Genomic DNA, 18,317 nt, shown 5'->3' on the forward strand with positions numbered 1-18,317 from the left:
CCATATGACTGACTTTTGAAAAGCCGACCATGGGGAATCGCTATCTCAGTACAGTGTGGAATGGGAAAATTTCCCTCTTCTGCACTGTAGAGCGATCTCGGAGTTAGTATATTTAAGTTATGAGGTGTACAGGAGGGCTTGCCTCCCTGATAACAGTTTTAAGGTAAGTGTTTGTTGTGTTTTTTGTGTTTATTTTACATGGTCGGCTTTCAGAAAGTCGATCATATGGTCTCAGCCATATGAAAGTCGACTTTGTGAAAAGTTGACCATGTAAAGTAGACCCCCTGAAAAGACACATAAACGTTACTGTCAAGCCGCTGACAGATCCTGAAAAGACACATAAACATTACTGTCAAGCCACTGACAGACCCTAAAAAGACACAAACATTACTGTCAAGCCACTGACAAGTAATGTTACATTACTTGTCCTTGGTGATTCAACTGTAGCCTCCAATGCTTCCACAGTTCCCTTCAGAAGTGCCACTTTTACAAAGTCTATCTTACATTGTTAGTGCCTTCACAGTAATGCTGCATTCAGGCGAAGTTTTTCTGTGAGTTTATGGTGAATAGACCGATCTTATTTCCAGATAATTTCAACCAGCTATCAGAACTTCATAATGCCTCTGAATTTCTACCAATAGCAAAGCCCTAACAAACAAACCTGTTAATCTCTTAAAGCAATAAGAGCCGACTAAATCAAAAGTAATAGAGAGAGAGAGGCCCCAAAATATGGACAATTTCTAAATGTTGCTCTTACTGAATTACTAGAATAACAGGTTTTGTATTAGCATGCATTTTCCGAATTGTATGAAGTCTGAAACTCAAATGTTTGTCATTATTTAGTAACTTCAATCCTCAATTTATCAGAAAACCACACATTTTATGAGGAGCAGAACACATGAAGCCTGAAACTCAAATGTTTGTCATTATTTAATGGCTTAAATCCACAAAGATTTATCAAAAAAACAAATTTTATGAAGAACAAACCAAACATATGTGGTAAAAATCTGGACAATCTGTGAAAATCTGGACATTTGAGAGCTATATTAACTAATGTTTATAAACACATTCATGCCATATAATGGTGGGCTCTTAAAGACATTTAACAGACAGGGAAAATATCAACAGTGCCACCAATTACCAAAAACCTTCACTTTTATTTGACAGTGCTTATTTTAGTGGTTACTACAAAATGTAACTTTCTCAAAACTGAAACTAATTAAAACATCTACAGCCATCAATTAACCAAAAGAACCAGGGCAGAGTTACCTGGCTTAGCCATGCTCTGGATTGAACACAAGGAAGGATAAAGTTTATTATGTAGCTGCCTCATTGAACAGGAAGAAATTTTTCAGAATCCCCTTAAAAGTCTAGGGATGTGCAGATATTTTATCCTGTGTTGTAATGTTTGAACTATCTTGTGTGGAAATGAAATTGTGACTATCTGCAGTTTCTGCATGCTAACACTGTTAGATGAAGCTGTATAAGATTACAATTTTCCAGGACTAGCTTGAGCTTTGCTACCTGAAGCAGTTTGCTCTTTTTATACCTAGAGCAGTGAGATGCATGTTAACAGGGCACTAAGGCTGTAGCTGTGAGTCTGACTTACATACCAACACTGGACATTAGTAGCAAGACTGCTGGACATGACCACAAGGACAGTGAAGTGTGGTAGGGACAACTATATGTAACAATAATGATCACCATGTATATTGCTGTATTTCACAGCAGATTTTACTCAAAATCCACTTTAATATTATGCAACAGTTTTTTTTAATAAATTCCAGGCATAGAAATTTGGATGATTAAGCAAATCTATTTGATATTCATAAAAGATAACTGAACATAAACAGATTTCTTCAACAGAACTTACAATTAACAAAACTGTCGTCCAATACTTCAAAATTCATTTATTGCTTTTAATAACAATTCAGTTTCTGTTACAAGCCTCTTATTCATAAAAAAAAATGTTCTTACTGTCCAAGTCCCAGAAGGGTTAGGGAATTATAACTCTGTTAACACAAGTTTCAAATCCCAGAGTTGTAGGTTGTCTTTCGTCTTTTCCAAGTCAAAGTCCTGAGAGGCTCATTAGCTTCTATTTTGTAACTTCAGACTTTTTCTCCCATACTCCAGGTCTCGTCAAACAATACCGACACTGCAGTTCAAAAGCTTTCTCTAGCTCTCATCACAGAGCACCATGGAAACTGAACACTCTCAATACTCAGAGGTCAGGAAATCTCCCCTATCTGTGGTAGCCATGTTATACTGCCAATGGCAGTTCCTCTGTGTTTCTTACCATTGAGACACCCTTTGACCTAATAACCCTACACTTACCTTCCAGAATACACCTTCTCCTGAAGGAAACCTCAGTCTGTATTTAGACTGCGCTCAAAATACCCCATGCCTCCAAACATCAGGAGTTTTGTGTGTGTGTGTGTGTGTGTGTGTGTGTGTGTGTGTGTGTGTGTGTGTGTGTGTGTGTGTATGAGACTGGTATGAATGCAATTTGGGGATGGGGACACCACTAGCCACCAGGGATTATTACAGAAGACTTGTGCCATAATGGCACAAACCAGTACAGGGATTGTGGGTGGGAAAGAAACACTAGACACCAGTGAGATTACTCTTGTGTTATAAGGGTACTAAAACAGTACAAGGATGGGAGGTGGAGAGGAACACTAACAGCGAGAATAATCTTGTGCTGTAAATGGCACTTAATATAGGGATCAAGGCTGGTGGAACAGGAGACCCTAGGGGAAACTCCTCTTGTGCCATAACAGCATTTAAACCACTATAGGGATTGAGATCTGGGTGGAACACTAGACACCTGTGAGAATACTCTTGTGCCATAACAACACTTTTAACAATAGGGGATCAAGAAGTCATGGAAGCCACTGGACACCAGAGGCCAAGAATATGACATGGGGCTGTCACTTTGTTAGCCTAGGACCAAGGGATATGACATGGGACTGTCATTTTCTGTGATGGCCTAGGAGGCATCAGGGATACTTAGTTAGCAGAGGGGCAGGTAAAGGGAATCTGGAGTCTCTGTGTGGCCTTGAATCTGTACTTATATGTATGGGAGTATGACTGAGGGGGAAGGATATATGTGCTTACACAATGCAGTTGCCATGATTACCTAGTATGGGAAGAGCTGATCTACATATTGCAGTATAGGATCATGGGAAATTACCAGTCTATTGGCTTTGAGGCCCTTACAAGCCTAGCCAAGAATTTAGTCCATGTTCCAACAAGTCAGCACCCTATGCCACTGTCCATCAGGGACATAGGTGGAATCCCAGGGGTGTATTTTCTGTTCCCCATTCAGTTATCCAGTAGGTATTGCAATTCAAAGATATGCAAATTACCCTAATAATGATGTTTTTCTCATTGCCTCATTGCAGCTAATTTGTCTTTGATTCACAAGCCATTTCTCACTCTGCATGTGTTAATGAATCATCAGGATATCCTTAAAGGAAAATATACATAAAATATGATGACATAGAATACATATGTAAGAATTTGCAATGTCAAAAGTAAAACTAATGAATGATACAAAATGAATTTAGTTTATGAAGGGGAGGATAACATGAGAAAAAGCAATAAAGCTGATTAATTCAGTAAATACATTTTATGTATTGGTAATAATACTCAAACTACTGATGTACACAATGCAGTTAAATTTGACTACTAGACAATCAAACATAAGAAGAGTTATATGTGTTAGTATTATAAATGTTACCTTTTCAACCAAGGTAAAAAGTAGTGAAAAAAAAAGAAATATTGGGTAAGCTTTGTTCACGGCCATTAATTGTTAATAATTATAAATATGAAGTGATACAAATAATTTATCAGTAGTTAAGTTTGTGTAACTTACTACAAATGTGCAGATGCACATTTAGTTTTACAACAAATCTTTAAGCAGAATAACCAAGAGGACATTATGCAGTCCTCTGTAATCCTGAAACCTGGTATTGTTTGACATTCTTAATGCAGCAGAAATTGTTTTAATGTATAAATAAAGATATATTTCCAGCACTGTGTTATAATGGGACTTACCTTTGAAGTGCTTGAAATCTGTGAAATTCTTCCATTCTTTTATAAAAACAAATTACATGATATTATTATTTAACTTTGTCTCCCACTCCATTTACAGAGCGGGAAAGAGACAAACATTAATGCAGTTAAACTGAATCACCTCAAACAGGTTTTTAATGATTCATAGCAAACAAGCTGGCACCTCAGTGGTTGAATTCAAATATGTTTATTTCCTGGCATCCAGAAGGAATCCTCTACATATGGAGAAAGCTCTCAAAGATCTGAGTCTGAAGGTATGTTTGTTTATTTATTTATTTGAGTATGCATAGATGCAATCAGATTACATATAGCTTTTCCAAGTAGAGTTGTAAAATGATAATAGCATAGCCAAGTGTTGGCTAATAAAGTTTTTTGCTTAACTTCCACAGCTTGGAGGCATTCTAGCAGTCTGGGTGCCAATGAAATGCTGTTCAGAGTTTGGCAACATAGATGGACTATAGAAAATCACCACAAGAACCTTGTGATTTTTAGCGAACAAGTTAATCTTTAGACCACAGACATATGCAAGAGGCATATCTCTGGAGGAGTGAGCTTAAGGTTGGGCATTTTACAGATGAACAGAGAATTTTGTGGACAATTTGTAGTTTCCTGAATTTAAGATAGCTTGGGAATTCTATTCCATGCATGTTTTGGATAGCTATGCAACAGCAGTATCTGTATGGAGGATTTACTACAAATTTACCTTTTTATTTAGTTGGCACAGTCCTCCTCTTACCTGGCTATCAACTGACTGACAAGATTGGAGTAAAAGTATGGATATGCTATAGTGAACAGTTAGAAACTTCTGGGAAGTCTGTTGTTGGACTTAAAAAAATAGTAGAAACATAAGATATCTCTTGTCATCAAGAAATAACTTTCTATGAATATATATAAACATTTTTCAGATTCAGCAATCAATGAGAAAGCAAAATCATCAATGCATTCCAAATAATGTGTTTACTGTAATTCTATCCATTATTAAATCAAAAATCTAGACTTTATTGTTTAGTCAGCAGATATTAATCAATTGATTCAGCTTATTGATTTTTCCAGATATAACTATTTCCACTAAACAAAAAGCTAGAAAGAAAAAAATAATATAACTAGAAGTCTTGTTGTTGCTTCCAAAGACCATGGCAGCTTTAAATATTTTTGAATTTGTCTTGTTTTTATGTTTTCTATAAAAGCTGAGTCAACATTACAACTACCTAACTTTATAGAAATGCCACATAAAATCAGTTCTCAAATTTTTGCTCTGAATAACTAGCTATTCTACAGTAATGCTTGGGCCCCAATGTAATTAAGAAAAAAACACTGTTGTTAAATTGACTACTTACAGTTTCTTTACTTCATAATGCTACTATATGCATGTTCAGCTTTCTAACATTCGCTCTGTTTCAACATCCAAGACTTTTTTAAATCATTTTTCATTTTTAAATGTTTATCTAAGTTCTGCTGCTATACCTCTCTTTCATGTAACCATATCTGTCTATAGTACCTACTCTCTTTCCATCCCAAACTGATCTGTGGCATCAGACCAAAGAACCCAGTTTTATTACTCACAAATACCTACCACAGTACTGTAAAGTATTTTATGTTTATCCAATGTACATCACTGCAGGTACATAATATTGCAGAATTTGATTTGTAATCCTGTACTTTTAATGAAAGCTTTTTGTTCAGTCCTATGCCTCTATGATACATTCATAAGTGTATAAGTAATATTACAGTATTCAGGCCTAATGGCTAACTAGAAACACCGATTCCTTTTAGTACAGAACAGAAACATTATTACCCATCCAGCTGTCCAAAGACTTCTTAGTAGTCAAACTGTTAGGTAAACAAATATTAATCAGAATATTATTCCATAGGATGGTCATTTTATTAACAGTATATGAGGACTTTCTTTTAGTCTTACAAACACAATTATGAAAGTTCACATTACTGTGTGGTAAGGTCTTATCATGTGTAAAGATTTCCATATTAAACATACCTTTTAAAACCGGGTCTTGAAAAAACATTATAGGCTAATACAAAATTTGACAAATATACCTATAACTCAGTGAATAAAGTTTCAACTGACTACAGCAGTTCTCATAATTTAAATCCTTGACTGAAGCCATTCTATTAGTAACTTTAAATGCACAGCTTCCAGTTCTTATATTTGACCATAAGTATATGTACAGAAAACATTGATGTGCTCTAAGGTAGGCCTACTAAAGAATTTAAATGCTGTTATACAACAGTAATCACCTCTTATTGCTAATCATCCCTTCGCAAGGCAGCAGCCTTAGTGAATTGTTGACTGATTTAAGACTCTTTGGATGGACCGTTTCTTTGAAACTGTTGTTTGGTGTTGATAATCAGATAGAAACACAGTTTGTCAGCAGGTTTAAACATAAAAGTACTTTTTCACCAAATTTGACTCCTAACGTAGAATGCTTTATTCAAATGTGTGAGAAAGACTTTTATTTGTATTTTTTGCAATCTACACGTAAATGCTTGTACTTTAATTTAAACAAGGGTGAACGACAGTCTTTGTTATGCATGTTTCACAATTCTGAATTGACTATAAAACCAGCTGATAAGGGGGGTGGTGTAGTACTACTGGATACTAATGCATACAATGACGCCATGTTAGAGATGCTCAGATACCAACACTTATATTGAGATAAATCAAGATATCTTTGCTAGAATTGTAAGGAAGGGTTATGATGACCTTTGTGATCTACTAATGTGTAGACAGATTACTCAAGAAGTATATAACTACTTTATGGTTGATTTTCCATTGATTCCTTATATAAAAGGTTTACCAAAGGTACATAAGGGCGTCACACCTCCTGCAATGCGTCCGATAGTAGCTGGTGAGGTATGGGTGACAGAAAACATTTCAAACTACCTAGAGACAATTTCAGGACCTCTAGCTAGGAGTATTCCTACCATTTTGAAGGATACATATCAGTTAATAGAGAAGTTGACTCATTTAACAGCATAACAAGCATTCTCCTCTTCCTGTATATTGGTTACCTAGGATGTTAGGAATTTATTTACCTCAATCCCTAATGATTACGGGGTTGAGGCTGTTAGAGATATATTGAATACGACAGAGGGTTTTAATAATGAGCTACAGATACTTATTTGTACCCTATTAGATACAGTACTCTCCAATAATGTTTTCATGTTTCAGGAGACACTATATATACAAAAATGGGGTGTCGTTATGGGCACCCCATGTGCAAATTCTTATGCAAACCTGGTGATACATTACTGGGAGAAGACTTTCTTATTTGGCAGTGCATTTTATCCACACGTGCTTCTCTATAGACGATTTGTGGATGATATACTTATTGTTTGGAACGATAGTATGGACAGGTTAAAAAATGTTGTTAATTATTTAGAAACAACTACTGATTTTTTAAGGTTCACTATGGAGTCATCCTATTTTAAGACTGATTTCTTGGATATTACTATTTCCAAAGATCGATCTGATCAGGTTTCAACTTCTCTTTATAGAAAGCCATGTTGGAAGAATGCACGGTTTCATTACAGCAGTATGCATCCCCGGTTTGTATTCCCAAATATAGTAAGGAGCCAGTATACAAGGATTATTAACGTTTGTAAGAACGATCTTGATATGTGTAAACAACTCGATAATATGGAAAGGTTATTTCAGGAGAGAGGCTATACACATACTATGACAAGAGCTATGAAGAAGTCAGTCCTGAATTCAACAAGTATCAATGTGAGTAGATACGATACTATTCCTAGTAGACCTAGAATAGCCTCTAGTGATATCAGAGTAGGTTTTGATCGTGCTAAGGTAGCATTCATGACTAGATACACTAATGGCAATAAGAAAGTCATTGAAATTATAAGAAAGAATTGGATGTTTTGACCATAGATCCTTCTATTTCTAGGCTAGTAGGAGAAACACCAAGGTTTAGATATAGGAACAGTAAGAACCTTAAAAGGTTGCTTTGCATAGAAAGGGCATCTATAGAACAAGAAGTGATACATAGGGAATCATTAAGGGCAGGTACCTTCCCATGTAACAAATGTAATATGTGTAGCCACATTGTTGATAGACAGCATTTCATTCATCCTTTTTTAGATTATACATTTATACCTAGATTTCATGCAACTTGTAATAGCATGAATCTTGTCTATTTGGCAACCTGCATGAAATGTGTGGCGTTTTATGTAGGCATGACATCTAGGAAGCTAAAAGACAGGATGTATAATCATATATGCGATATTAGGAAAATGAATCAATCTAATGCATTAGCCAAGCACATTGCAGTCCATACAGACCATGTTTTTAAGTTTAGAGTTTTACAAATGGTCACCAATAACAAGCAGGGGGGGGGGGGTGATAAGATGAATTACCTTGAATCAGTGGAATTATGTTGGATTTTTAGATTAAGAGCACACATAGAACCAGGTCTTAATCAATTTGTCAGTATTAAATCTGTTTTGGCTGCACATAGATAGTTGGATGTTAGAAAGCAGTGTTTAATTATGTTATTATGTTATTGTTTTATTTTACATTCTAAATTTATTCATTAATATGCTTTGTTTCTGATTATATGAAATAATTGTTTTCTAGTGCTTTTTAATATTGATCAGGTAACTAGTATAGTAATGTAAGCTGATTGATCAAACAGTAAAGAAGTCTATTATTACTTTGATTATGAAAAGTTGTAATATAGTATAACAGCACTATATGACTTGAAGGTTTCAGTAACCAAGGAGTAACAATGGGTTAACAAGCTTTTGATGCCTTCATTGATCATTAGTTGTGTTAATTAATTAATTAACTTATGATGTAGTGGGTGTATATATACTTCCTGAAATTAGTTGATTTTAAAACCTGATGAAGCGTGCCTGGTAGCATGTGAAAGCGCTTGTTTTATACATTTGTGATAAATTTAGTGTATGTTCTACCTCGTGGTGGTCCTCTCTTGTTGCTTTTGGATTATTGCTAATGTTCTTAGATTGTGACCCAACTTCCTCAGAGCCTGACTGCATACAGTTTTTACATTATTTTCAAAAAAATTAATTTGAGGTAATCATTAAACATAATTAAACGTACCTTTTAAAACTGGGTCTTGTAAAAACATTATAGGCTAATACAATCTTTCCACGAATATACCTATAACTCAGTGAAAAAAGTTTCAACTGTCTATAGCTGTTCGCATAATTTAAATCCTCGAGTGAAGCCATTCTTTTATTAAATTTTAATTGCACAATTTCCTGTTCTTATATTTGACCCTACGTATATGGGAGTGGTGATTCATCACTGTGACATAGCAGAAATTCCCTGAGGTGCCAAGAGATAAGCTTTTTTTTTTTACATTTATTTCATTAACTTGCACTTTTTAACATGTACAGTTGTGCTATATAGGTTCATAGGTTGGTACTAGGCTATCAGCCCTAGGGCCTATACAAGCCTAGCCATAACAATTCCCTGGCTATTTCTTCCCACATTATTTACTTTCCTGGACCCCTGTCTAGCAGGGCGACTGACATGATCCCTGGGGTGAATTTCCTTTCTCCCATCCAATCGTCAAGGTTCCTCTTGAAGAGGTCCAAAGAGGCACTCTGCTTGACATGTATGGACAATATATTCCAGAGTCTGGGGAGACTCTGGGTCAGGAACCTATCCCTCCAGCATGTTTTGTTTATTGTGATGACAAGGTTTAGATCTCTGGAGTGTGTAGCTCTGAGGGATTGGGATTTCTTTAAGTGTAGCATGTCCAACATCTCTGGGTTTGACATGGCCTTGTATGTTAAGCAGAGATCGCCTCTGAGTAGACGATATGCGACAGAGTATAGCTGGAGTTTGTTAAGGTGGTCAGCGTAGGGCATCTGCTTTAGGCCTGTGATTCTTTTAGTGAGGTATTTCTGAGGCCTTTCCAGTTGTTGCAGATGTCTTGAGAGGTACATACCAAATGGGGTGTTGTATTCTATAATGGGTCTAATGAGGGATGAGTACAGTGGGACAATGACCTCCTTTTTTCTGGATGAAAAGCCCTTCGTGATGAGGTGTGCCACATAGAAGGATTTCCTGACTGTTGTGGCGATGTGGTTATCGAAGGTGAGACCACTGTCCACCTGTGTCCCTAAGTCTCTTATCACACTTTCTGTGTTTAGTGTACTGCCACCTATATGGTAATTCATGGATACATGTTTTTCCCAAAGGGATAACAATACATTTCTTGGCATTGAGCTTGAGCCCATGGCTCTGGCACCAAGCATCTGTTTCTGTAAGGCCCTTTTGTAGAGTATCCACATCATTTGGGGATTCAGTAATGGCTCCCAGTTTGCAGTCATCTGCAAACTTTGTTAGCCAGAGTCCCTTAGTGTTGACCTGTACTTCAGAGAAGTAGATGCCAAACAAGAGCGGCCCCAGGACTGAACCCTGAGGTACTCCACTTGTCACTTGTCTGGAGCTGGATTTGGAATCGGCTACTTTTACAGTGTGGGTTCTATCAGTAAGCCATTTAGCAACCCATTGGGTGACATAGGGATTAATGCCCAACTTAGTAAGTTTATCTATGATTCCAGAGTGGGGATGGTGTCAAAGGCCTTGGCAAGGTCTAGATAGGCTGTGTGGACCACCTTACCCTTGTCCATGGCTCTGGAGACTGATTCAAAGAAGTCAATCAGGTTCAGGAGACAAGATCGGCCCTTCACAAACCCAAACTGGGTGGGGTCCAGTGTTTGAAGGTTGCCAATGTCTTTGTTTATAAGTTCCATGATAATACGCTCCATGGCCTTGCAGATAAGGCTTGTCAGACTGATGGGACGGTAGTTTCCGGGATCCAAGGTGGATCCCCCCTTGTGGATTGGGATAACTGTAGCTCTGCGCCACTCATTTTGCACTGTTATAAAGCTTTTTTTACTGTTTCACTGCATTTGTGTACTGTTTTATACTGTTTTAACTGTATTTTTCATTACTAGATAGTGTTTTATTACTGCAACTGCATTTTTATTGAATGACTTAACTGTAAACTGCCTTTTCATACTGAGAGTTGTATTTTCTGTTTGTCAGTGCTCTGTCTGTGTTTTTCTGTGAGGTTTCTGTGTTCTGATCAGGTTTCATAGTTTGGATATAGGCCTGCTGTATCCAGGCCTGGTTGATTTTCTTGCTGAGTTTCCTGTGTTTCTGGCAGCCATCTTATGTTGGTAGGAGCTTGTTTTCTCTGTAAGTGAGTGTAACAGGGCTGCCTGTCCTTCTCTAGCATGAGTGACTGGTTGAAAGTGCAGGGGCTAGCCGAATTGGGTACAAATCTGAGCTTCTAAATTCTTCCATCTTTTCTGGTATTTATACTCTGTGTTTGCAGGGCAGTGCACTTGTTTGGTCATTGTGCACTGCCGTGACTCTCTTTTAACCCATTGTGAGGTATCTCAGTTCCATTTTTCCCGTACCAGCACTCCTGGGTAACTGATGCCCTCCCTTGCACCTACTGTGTTGATTTTATTCAGCCCTACTCACACCTATAGGTACTCTTTTCTGATAGTACCTACTCTACCATCCTTCACCTTGTTTCTACAGATTCTGACCACCATGGATGGGCAATTTCCTGTGATTTCTCCTGCTAGCCTGGTTGATATGGGCATCCTGAGACAGTGTAGTAACTGCCTCATGTACACAGACAACCCTCTTCTTCTACCACATAGGAACACAATATGTGAGAGATGCAATTATATTAAGAACCTAGAATCCTTGCTGTCTCAATTACAAACCAGTACAACTTGCACTGAGAAGGTTGTGTGCACAAACACCACAAGCACCACACCTCTAACACCACCCACACCTGTACAGTACATTCCTAGATATGTAGAGGTTCTCAAAAAAAAATACCTGAACAGAGACCTCTGAGGCAAAAGCACACACACACACACACACACACACACACACACACACACACACACACACACACACACACACACACATCACAACCCACAGCACCAGATAACCCACATAGTACACATGCCTGTGTCTCACAGCCTCTAAGGCCCAGCCACAAACCCAACATACTAGTCATAAGAGACTCTATCGTGAGACACACAGATGTGCCCCTTGCCAGGCTAGACAAGGGGAAAGTCATGGTAAGTTGCTTGTCAGGTGCTAGAATCCACCATATCACTCACGCACTCAAGTCTCTCAACAACAGGTACTGCTATGACTCTGTCACAGTCCGTGTTGGTGTGAATGACTTGAGACATATCTCTCTGGACTATAGAAGACAGACATGATTGTGTTCACTGAATATGTGTCCCAGGCAGGTATGCCCCTAGCCTTAAGCAGCATCCTACCGTCACCCAGAATGATGTCTCAATACAAACAGAAAATGATTGACTTTAACAATTGGCTTAATTTCTGGTATTATTCCAAGGGGATCCAGTACCTGACAGCCTAAGAGGAGATAACTGACAGACCACAATGCTTTGCCAGAGATGGCATTCAGTGGTCTCCCCTGGGCTTCAGGCTTCTAGTAAAGGCTCTTGCCTCCCCCATAGTGCCTTTTTTAGGCAATGTCATGAGGACAAAATTACCAATGTGAAAAATTCTTCTAAACAAAATTTAAAGTTCATGCTTTTAAATGCTAGGAGCCTTAACATGAAACTGCACTCATTGGAAGCATTCCTTGCCCTGAAAGATACTGACATTTATGCAGTCACTGAAACCTGGTTCAAAGCTGCTGAGAGGACTCCAGCCTTACCAGGTTACTTGTCCTACCATACTGTCAGACCCTAAATGGAGGGCTACAAAGCCAAAAGAGGTGGGATTTCAATATTTATCAAAGCCATACATACCTCCAGGCTGATCAAACAGTATGACATACAGGAGGCACTCCAAGTGCATTAACTGTTGACAAAACACCTATTGAAATCATAGCTAGCTACAGACCCCCAGCCATGACTCAGGAGGCCCACTCCACCTATCTGGACTTACTTGAATCCATCAAGATTCAACCCTCTACCCTGATCCTGTGTGACTTTAACTACCCAACCATAGAGTGGAAGATCTATTCTAGCTCAAACATGAATGCCCAGAGATTCCTCGACTTCATCAATGCCAATGCATTGGATCAGCTGGTTGATACCCCCACAAGAGGTGAAAATATCCTGGACTTGTTACTAACCAACATGAGTAGCCACTGTAGCAGCCCTACAGTGTCATCCTCTTTGGTAAGATCCGTCCATAAAGCAATCACTTTAAAAGTCACCATCTCCTCTGACCTTCCCCCGGCCTCAGGGTCAAACAAAAAAAAATTTCCAAAGCTGACTACAACCTCCTGAGAGCAGGTATAAGCAGCTTTACAGCCACCATTCCTTCAGTTGGAACAAGCACTAATATTCAAGCCTACACCAAAAAAACTATATGAGCACCTATATAGCTGCATGGACTCAGCAATACCTGAGAGGACCAAATCATCTTTCTCAAGGAAGAGTAAACCTGTCTGGTGGACAGCAGCAATAAACAGACTCTAAATTAAAAGTCAAAAATTGTTGTCCAGGACCAAGAAGGAGCAGGTGCCAATTTGGAAGCAATCTCTCCTTTGTCTGAACAAGCAAATAAGGTCACTGGTGAAATCCTCTAAGATTAACTTTGAGTCCAAATTGGCCACATCCACTAAGGACAATCACAAGGCCTTCTTCACATACATACACAATCTCAAAGATAACTCCAAAGTCTGCTCTGAATTGGTGGTCAAGAATAGCACATACACAAATGCCACAGATATAGCCAACCTGCTGGCAGACAAGTTCAGTGAAAACTTCAAGCCCCTGTTGCCCCATTAGTAAACCAAGCATCTCCAGCACCTGCCCCCCTCCCCTCATCACCAGGGATCAGGTCATTAATGCCTTCTCAAAGGCAAAAAATACAGCCTCCATGGGACCTGACAACATCCCTGGCTGTGTACTACATGAATACAGGCAAGAGCTCTTAGCATCACTAGGCACCCTATTCAACCAAAGCCTGTGCACCATCTTCATCCCAGCAGAATGAGGACAGCCACTGTCATTCCTCTACACAAAGGTGGAGCACCCATCGACCCAGGCAATTATCAGCCTAACTAGCCTGATCTGGAAGGCCATGGAATGCATTATCTTTGACCTTATTAACAAGGACATTGGCAACCTCCAAATGCTTGATCCCACACAGTTTGGTTTTGTCAAAGGGAGATCATGCCTGTTAAACTTGGTCGCCTTCTCTGAAACAGTAACCAAAGCCATGGATGAGGGGAAGACAGTGCACACCACCTACCCTGACCTAGCCAAAGCCTCCGACATTATTCCCCACTCAGGCATAATAGATGAACTCTCCCAGCAAGGCATCCCATATGTTATTAGATGGGTAGCTAACTAGGTCACTGATAGAACCCACTTAGCCAAAATAGGGGGAAGCCACCTCTAGTAGTAGACCCATAACAAGTAGCGTACCCCAAGGATTGGTCTTGGGGCCTCTACTGTTTGGAATATACTTTTCTGAGGTGCAAGCCAAAACCAGTGGACTGTGGCTGACCAGGTTTGTAGATGACTACAAGCTGGGCACTGTCATACATTCCTCTAGTAATCTGAACATTCTCCAAGAGGGCCTTACCCAAACTATTAACTGGTGCCAGAAGCATGCTCTCAAACGGAATGTCAAGAAATGCATCATTATCCCCTTTGGAGAAAATGGGGTCCCCACTAATTATCACATTAATAACAGTGTACTAAGCACTCAATCACTTGTGAAGGACTTGAGCACCCAGGTTGATAGCAACCTGACTTTTGACCACCACATCGCCTCCATTGTAAGAAAAGCTTTCTACATGGCCCACCTCATAAGTAAGGGTATTACATCCAGGAACAAGGAGGTCATAACATCCCCTGTACTCCTTCCTTATCAGACCCATTATTGCCAAGCACTTGCAGCAGGTGGAGAGACCACAGAGGTTCCTGACCAGGAAAATCCAGGGCTTCAAACACCTATCCTATACAGAAAGGCTAAAAGCCCTGTCCCTCTACTCAGTGTCATACAGACTGCTCAGAGGTGACCTGTGTCTGGTGTACAAGCCCATCTTAGACATAGCCTTCATAGAGTTGCTGCATATCCATAAGTCAAACTCCACTCATGCAACCCACATGCAAGGCCTCAACCTGGTCTACGACATTAATAGAACTTGTTGGTGGGATAGATTTGTGTCCCAATGACTCCCCCCATCTGTGGAATAGACTCCTTCTCCATGTCAAGCAGAGTACCTCACCAGCCCTCTTTAAGAGGAATATGAATGAATAGATGGGAAACACAAAATATACCTCTTCGATCCCACCTGTGTCCCTGCTGGACAAAAACAGGTGCTTACTTTGTGGGAACATGGGTGTAATTCTTGGCTAGGCTTATAAGGGCCTCTGGGCCAATAGCCTAGTATTGTCCTTTGAACCTATGAACCTATGTACAGAAAACCTTGTTATGCTCTAAGGTAGGTCTACTAAAGGATTTAAATACTGTTATAAGACAGTCATATTCTCTTATTGCTAATGTTCTTAGATTATCACACAACTTCTTTAGAGCCTGACTGCATACAGTTTTTAAATTGTTTTCAAAAAAATAAATTTGACGGAATCAAGGCACTCACATATTTATATTGATCAGCTTCCATTAATGAGTAAATAGGACAGAGCGGTAACTTATTACTAAATTATATAACATTACATTTATCTGTACCGAAGTTCAGACCAATAGATTGTTATCCCATGTGACTTACTTTCTCTAATAATGTATGACATCATACAACTTTGTGTGGAGCTTATTTACCCCAGGCTTCTGCTTAAAATAGCTTTTTTCCTAGTCAGACTTTTCCAAGCTACAAATGGAAATAAATAAATGTTTTGGCAGAATTATGCATTTCCATTTAAAACTGTTTCAGGATTTAAAATGTCTGTAAAACCTTGAACCTATCATGCAAGAGTTCCATAGGCACTACTAATTAAACTACAAGATTATTTTCCAGCAGCACTAGTTCAGAAAATCAACAATGTTACCACCGCTGACTTTATTCTTAGATTAAATGTAGGTAATACAAAAGTTAGTCACATAGTATTTGGTATGTCTTTGGCGTCTTTATTTTCCAGCTAAGAGGAAGCATGGCTTTCTTGTTTCAGGGCTTCATTTAATACATTGTGAGCATTTTCAGTAAATGTATTAAGAGCATCACTGAGAAGTTTGTATGTTGCAATAAAGGATAAAGGGGCTGAAATTAAGCCACCAAAAATGGGTATAAGATGGAACAGTTCTTCAAATGCCATCAAACCAATACAGGCAGCTGAAACCAGCATTCTTGTGATCATCTCTGGTGTTACTTTTACCTGCAGTAAGGGATTCTTGACATGACTCTTTAGTTTTTCAAATGGTTTTTGAACTCTCCAGGCTAACCTATTTAAAGATTTGTCATCCAACCCTAGATACAGTCGATAGTGCAAAATGGAACTGACTATCATTGCAGTATCACATACAAAGGAGACCCCAGGGATTGGCGTTGCTGCTATTCCTCCAGAAGCAGCAGCTACTAACAATACACGTCTCTCTAAAATTTTCTTTTTTTCTTCTATTGTCTCATGGCTAAGATTGGGAAGTGAAAGCTGAAATATGTCATTCTTTTGTTTTGGCAGATCTTTTGAAAGTTTAGTTTTAAACTGTTTAAAATCATAATTCTCTAAATCAAATCTTGAAACAAGGAAAACCCTTACTGATTGTTCCCCTAATTTTCCTATTTTATTTAATTCATTAACACAGTTGTCCCTAATTTCCACAAGGACATCGTCCACATTGGCTGACCTATTTTTCCACTGGGCTGCACATACGTCTTGATCTATTTTGCTTCGCATAAAGTAAAACGGTTTTCTTAAACGTCTTAACTCTGCAACTATATTGATATCATTTTCCTTTACACGAGAACTAATAACAACAATAAAGAAATCATAGCGTTCAAACTTCATGTTTTCTAAGTATTGTTTTGCTGTGACTTTTGAACCACCCATCCCAGGAAGGTCCCAGTATATGACCTTAGGGAGGTCAGGATGTGTATATGGTGCTGGTTCCATGGTGCATTCCATGACATCAGTGGGAGCTGCTCCTTCATCTTTGTCATTCAGGCCTCGCAGTGCATTTATGAGACTCGATTTTCCCGTTCCAGTACTTCCAGTTACAGCAACATGTAAGGTGACAGCTTCTTCAGCCTTCAGAATTTTGACAGCAGTATCAGCAAGAGCCTCATTGTTTCCTTGTCTAAAGGCTTCTTCCAATTTCTCTGTGTCTTCATTCTGAAATATAAACAGCACATACTTAATGCATGCTAACTAAGAGAATGCAATGTAAACAAGTTTAAAGAAAATCGCTATAGAATTTTCCTGTACCCTTCAGTAAACTGGGAAACACGTGTTGCCATTGTAGGGTATCTTCAAAAATTCCTTGACTTAATAAAGAAAAACTGCCACAAACAACTGGTAAATAAAACCACAGGAGGACACAGAATGCTTTACATTTTCCTTATAGATATGGTTGACTCTTGCACTACTCCTTTTCTATTTCCTTGGGCAGTGAAGTCTAACCATAAACTTGTGATCTTCTCTTTCAATCTCACAAAAGCTCCTGCAACAAACTGCACTATATTTATGGACTACTAGCCTGCCAACCACAATCCACTTGGTGATGAAATGTTACAATTCACTTATGACTGCACCTCCCCTGTACCAAGAATCACTAAGCAATTCTACACCCATTTAGAAATAAAATGAATAGAGCTAGCAACTTGATGGCCCACCAACATAAATAAACTATATGGTGAAATAAAGAAACTCCTGAAATTATTTAGTAGATCCACACCTCCTCTTTTCAATGATAATATCACAGGTATTACAAATAAAACTGAAGAACACTATCAGGTCTGTGATGCCCCTGCACTGGCCCATTAATCAATCCTCACCACTAGCACCAGTGAGGGATGTACACATTGGGAGGATGATAAGTACACACACACATTAAAGTACAATTTCCCTTAAGAGCACTCAGAGATCAGAGTCAGTCTGGGGCTGGTTTCTCCCTCTTTCTCCAGATCCCCAATAAGACTCCCCACTGGCACAGTTATAGAGCTGAGTCCTTCACCAGAGTTCCAAGCCAAGTCCTTCAATCACTCTCAATGTACAACCAGAGCTTTGTGTCCCTGCCCAAGTAGCTGACACCC

The 18,317-nt window shown here is 38.8% G+C and overlaps 1 protein-coding gene across 1 annotated transcript in view; it reads right to left on the reverse strand.

Annotated features, from left to right (window-relative positions):
* Window positions 1–15,298: 15,298 nt before the first annotated feature.
* Window positions 15,299–18,317, reverse strand: part of LOC122815149 (interferon-inducible GTPase 5-like) — a 153,538-nt gene continuing 150,519 nt past the window's right edge. Inside the window, exon 3 of the mRNA XM_044087404.1 lies at window positions 15,299–17,397. Within this exon, the coding sequence (XP_043943339.1) occupies window positions 16,210–17,397 (1,188 nt within the window). The 3' untranslated portion in view covers window positions 15,299–16,209. The remainder of the gene's footprint in view (window positions 17,398–18,317) is intronic.

Source organism: Protopterus annectens, chromosome 11.part0 (assembly GCF_019279795.1).
Source record: "Protopterus annectens isolate FY-2018-M chromosome 11.part0, PAN1.0, whole genome shotgun sequence".
Lineage (NCBI taxonomy): Eukaryota > Metazoa > Chordata > Ceratodontiformes > Protopteridae > Protopterus > Protopterus annectens.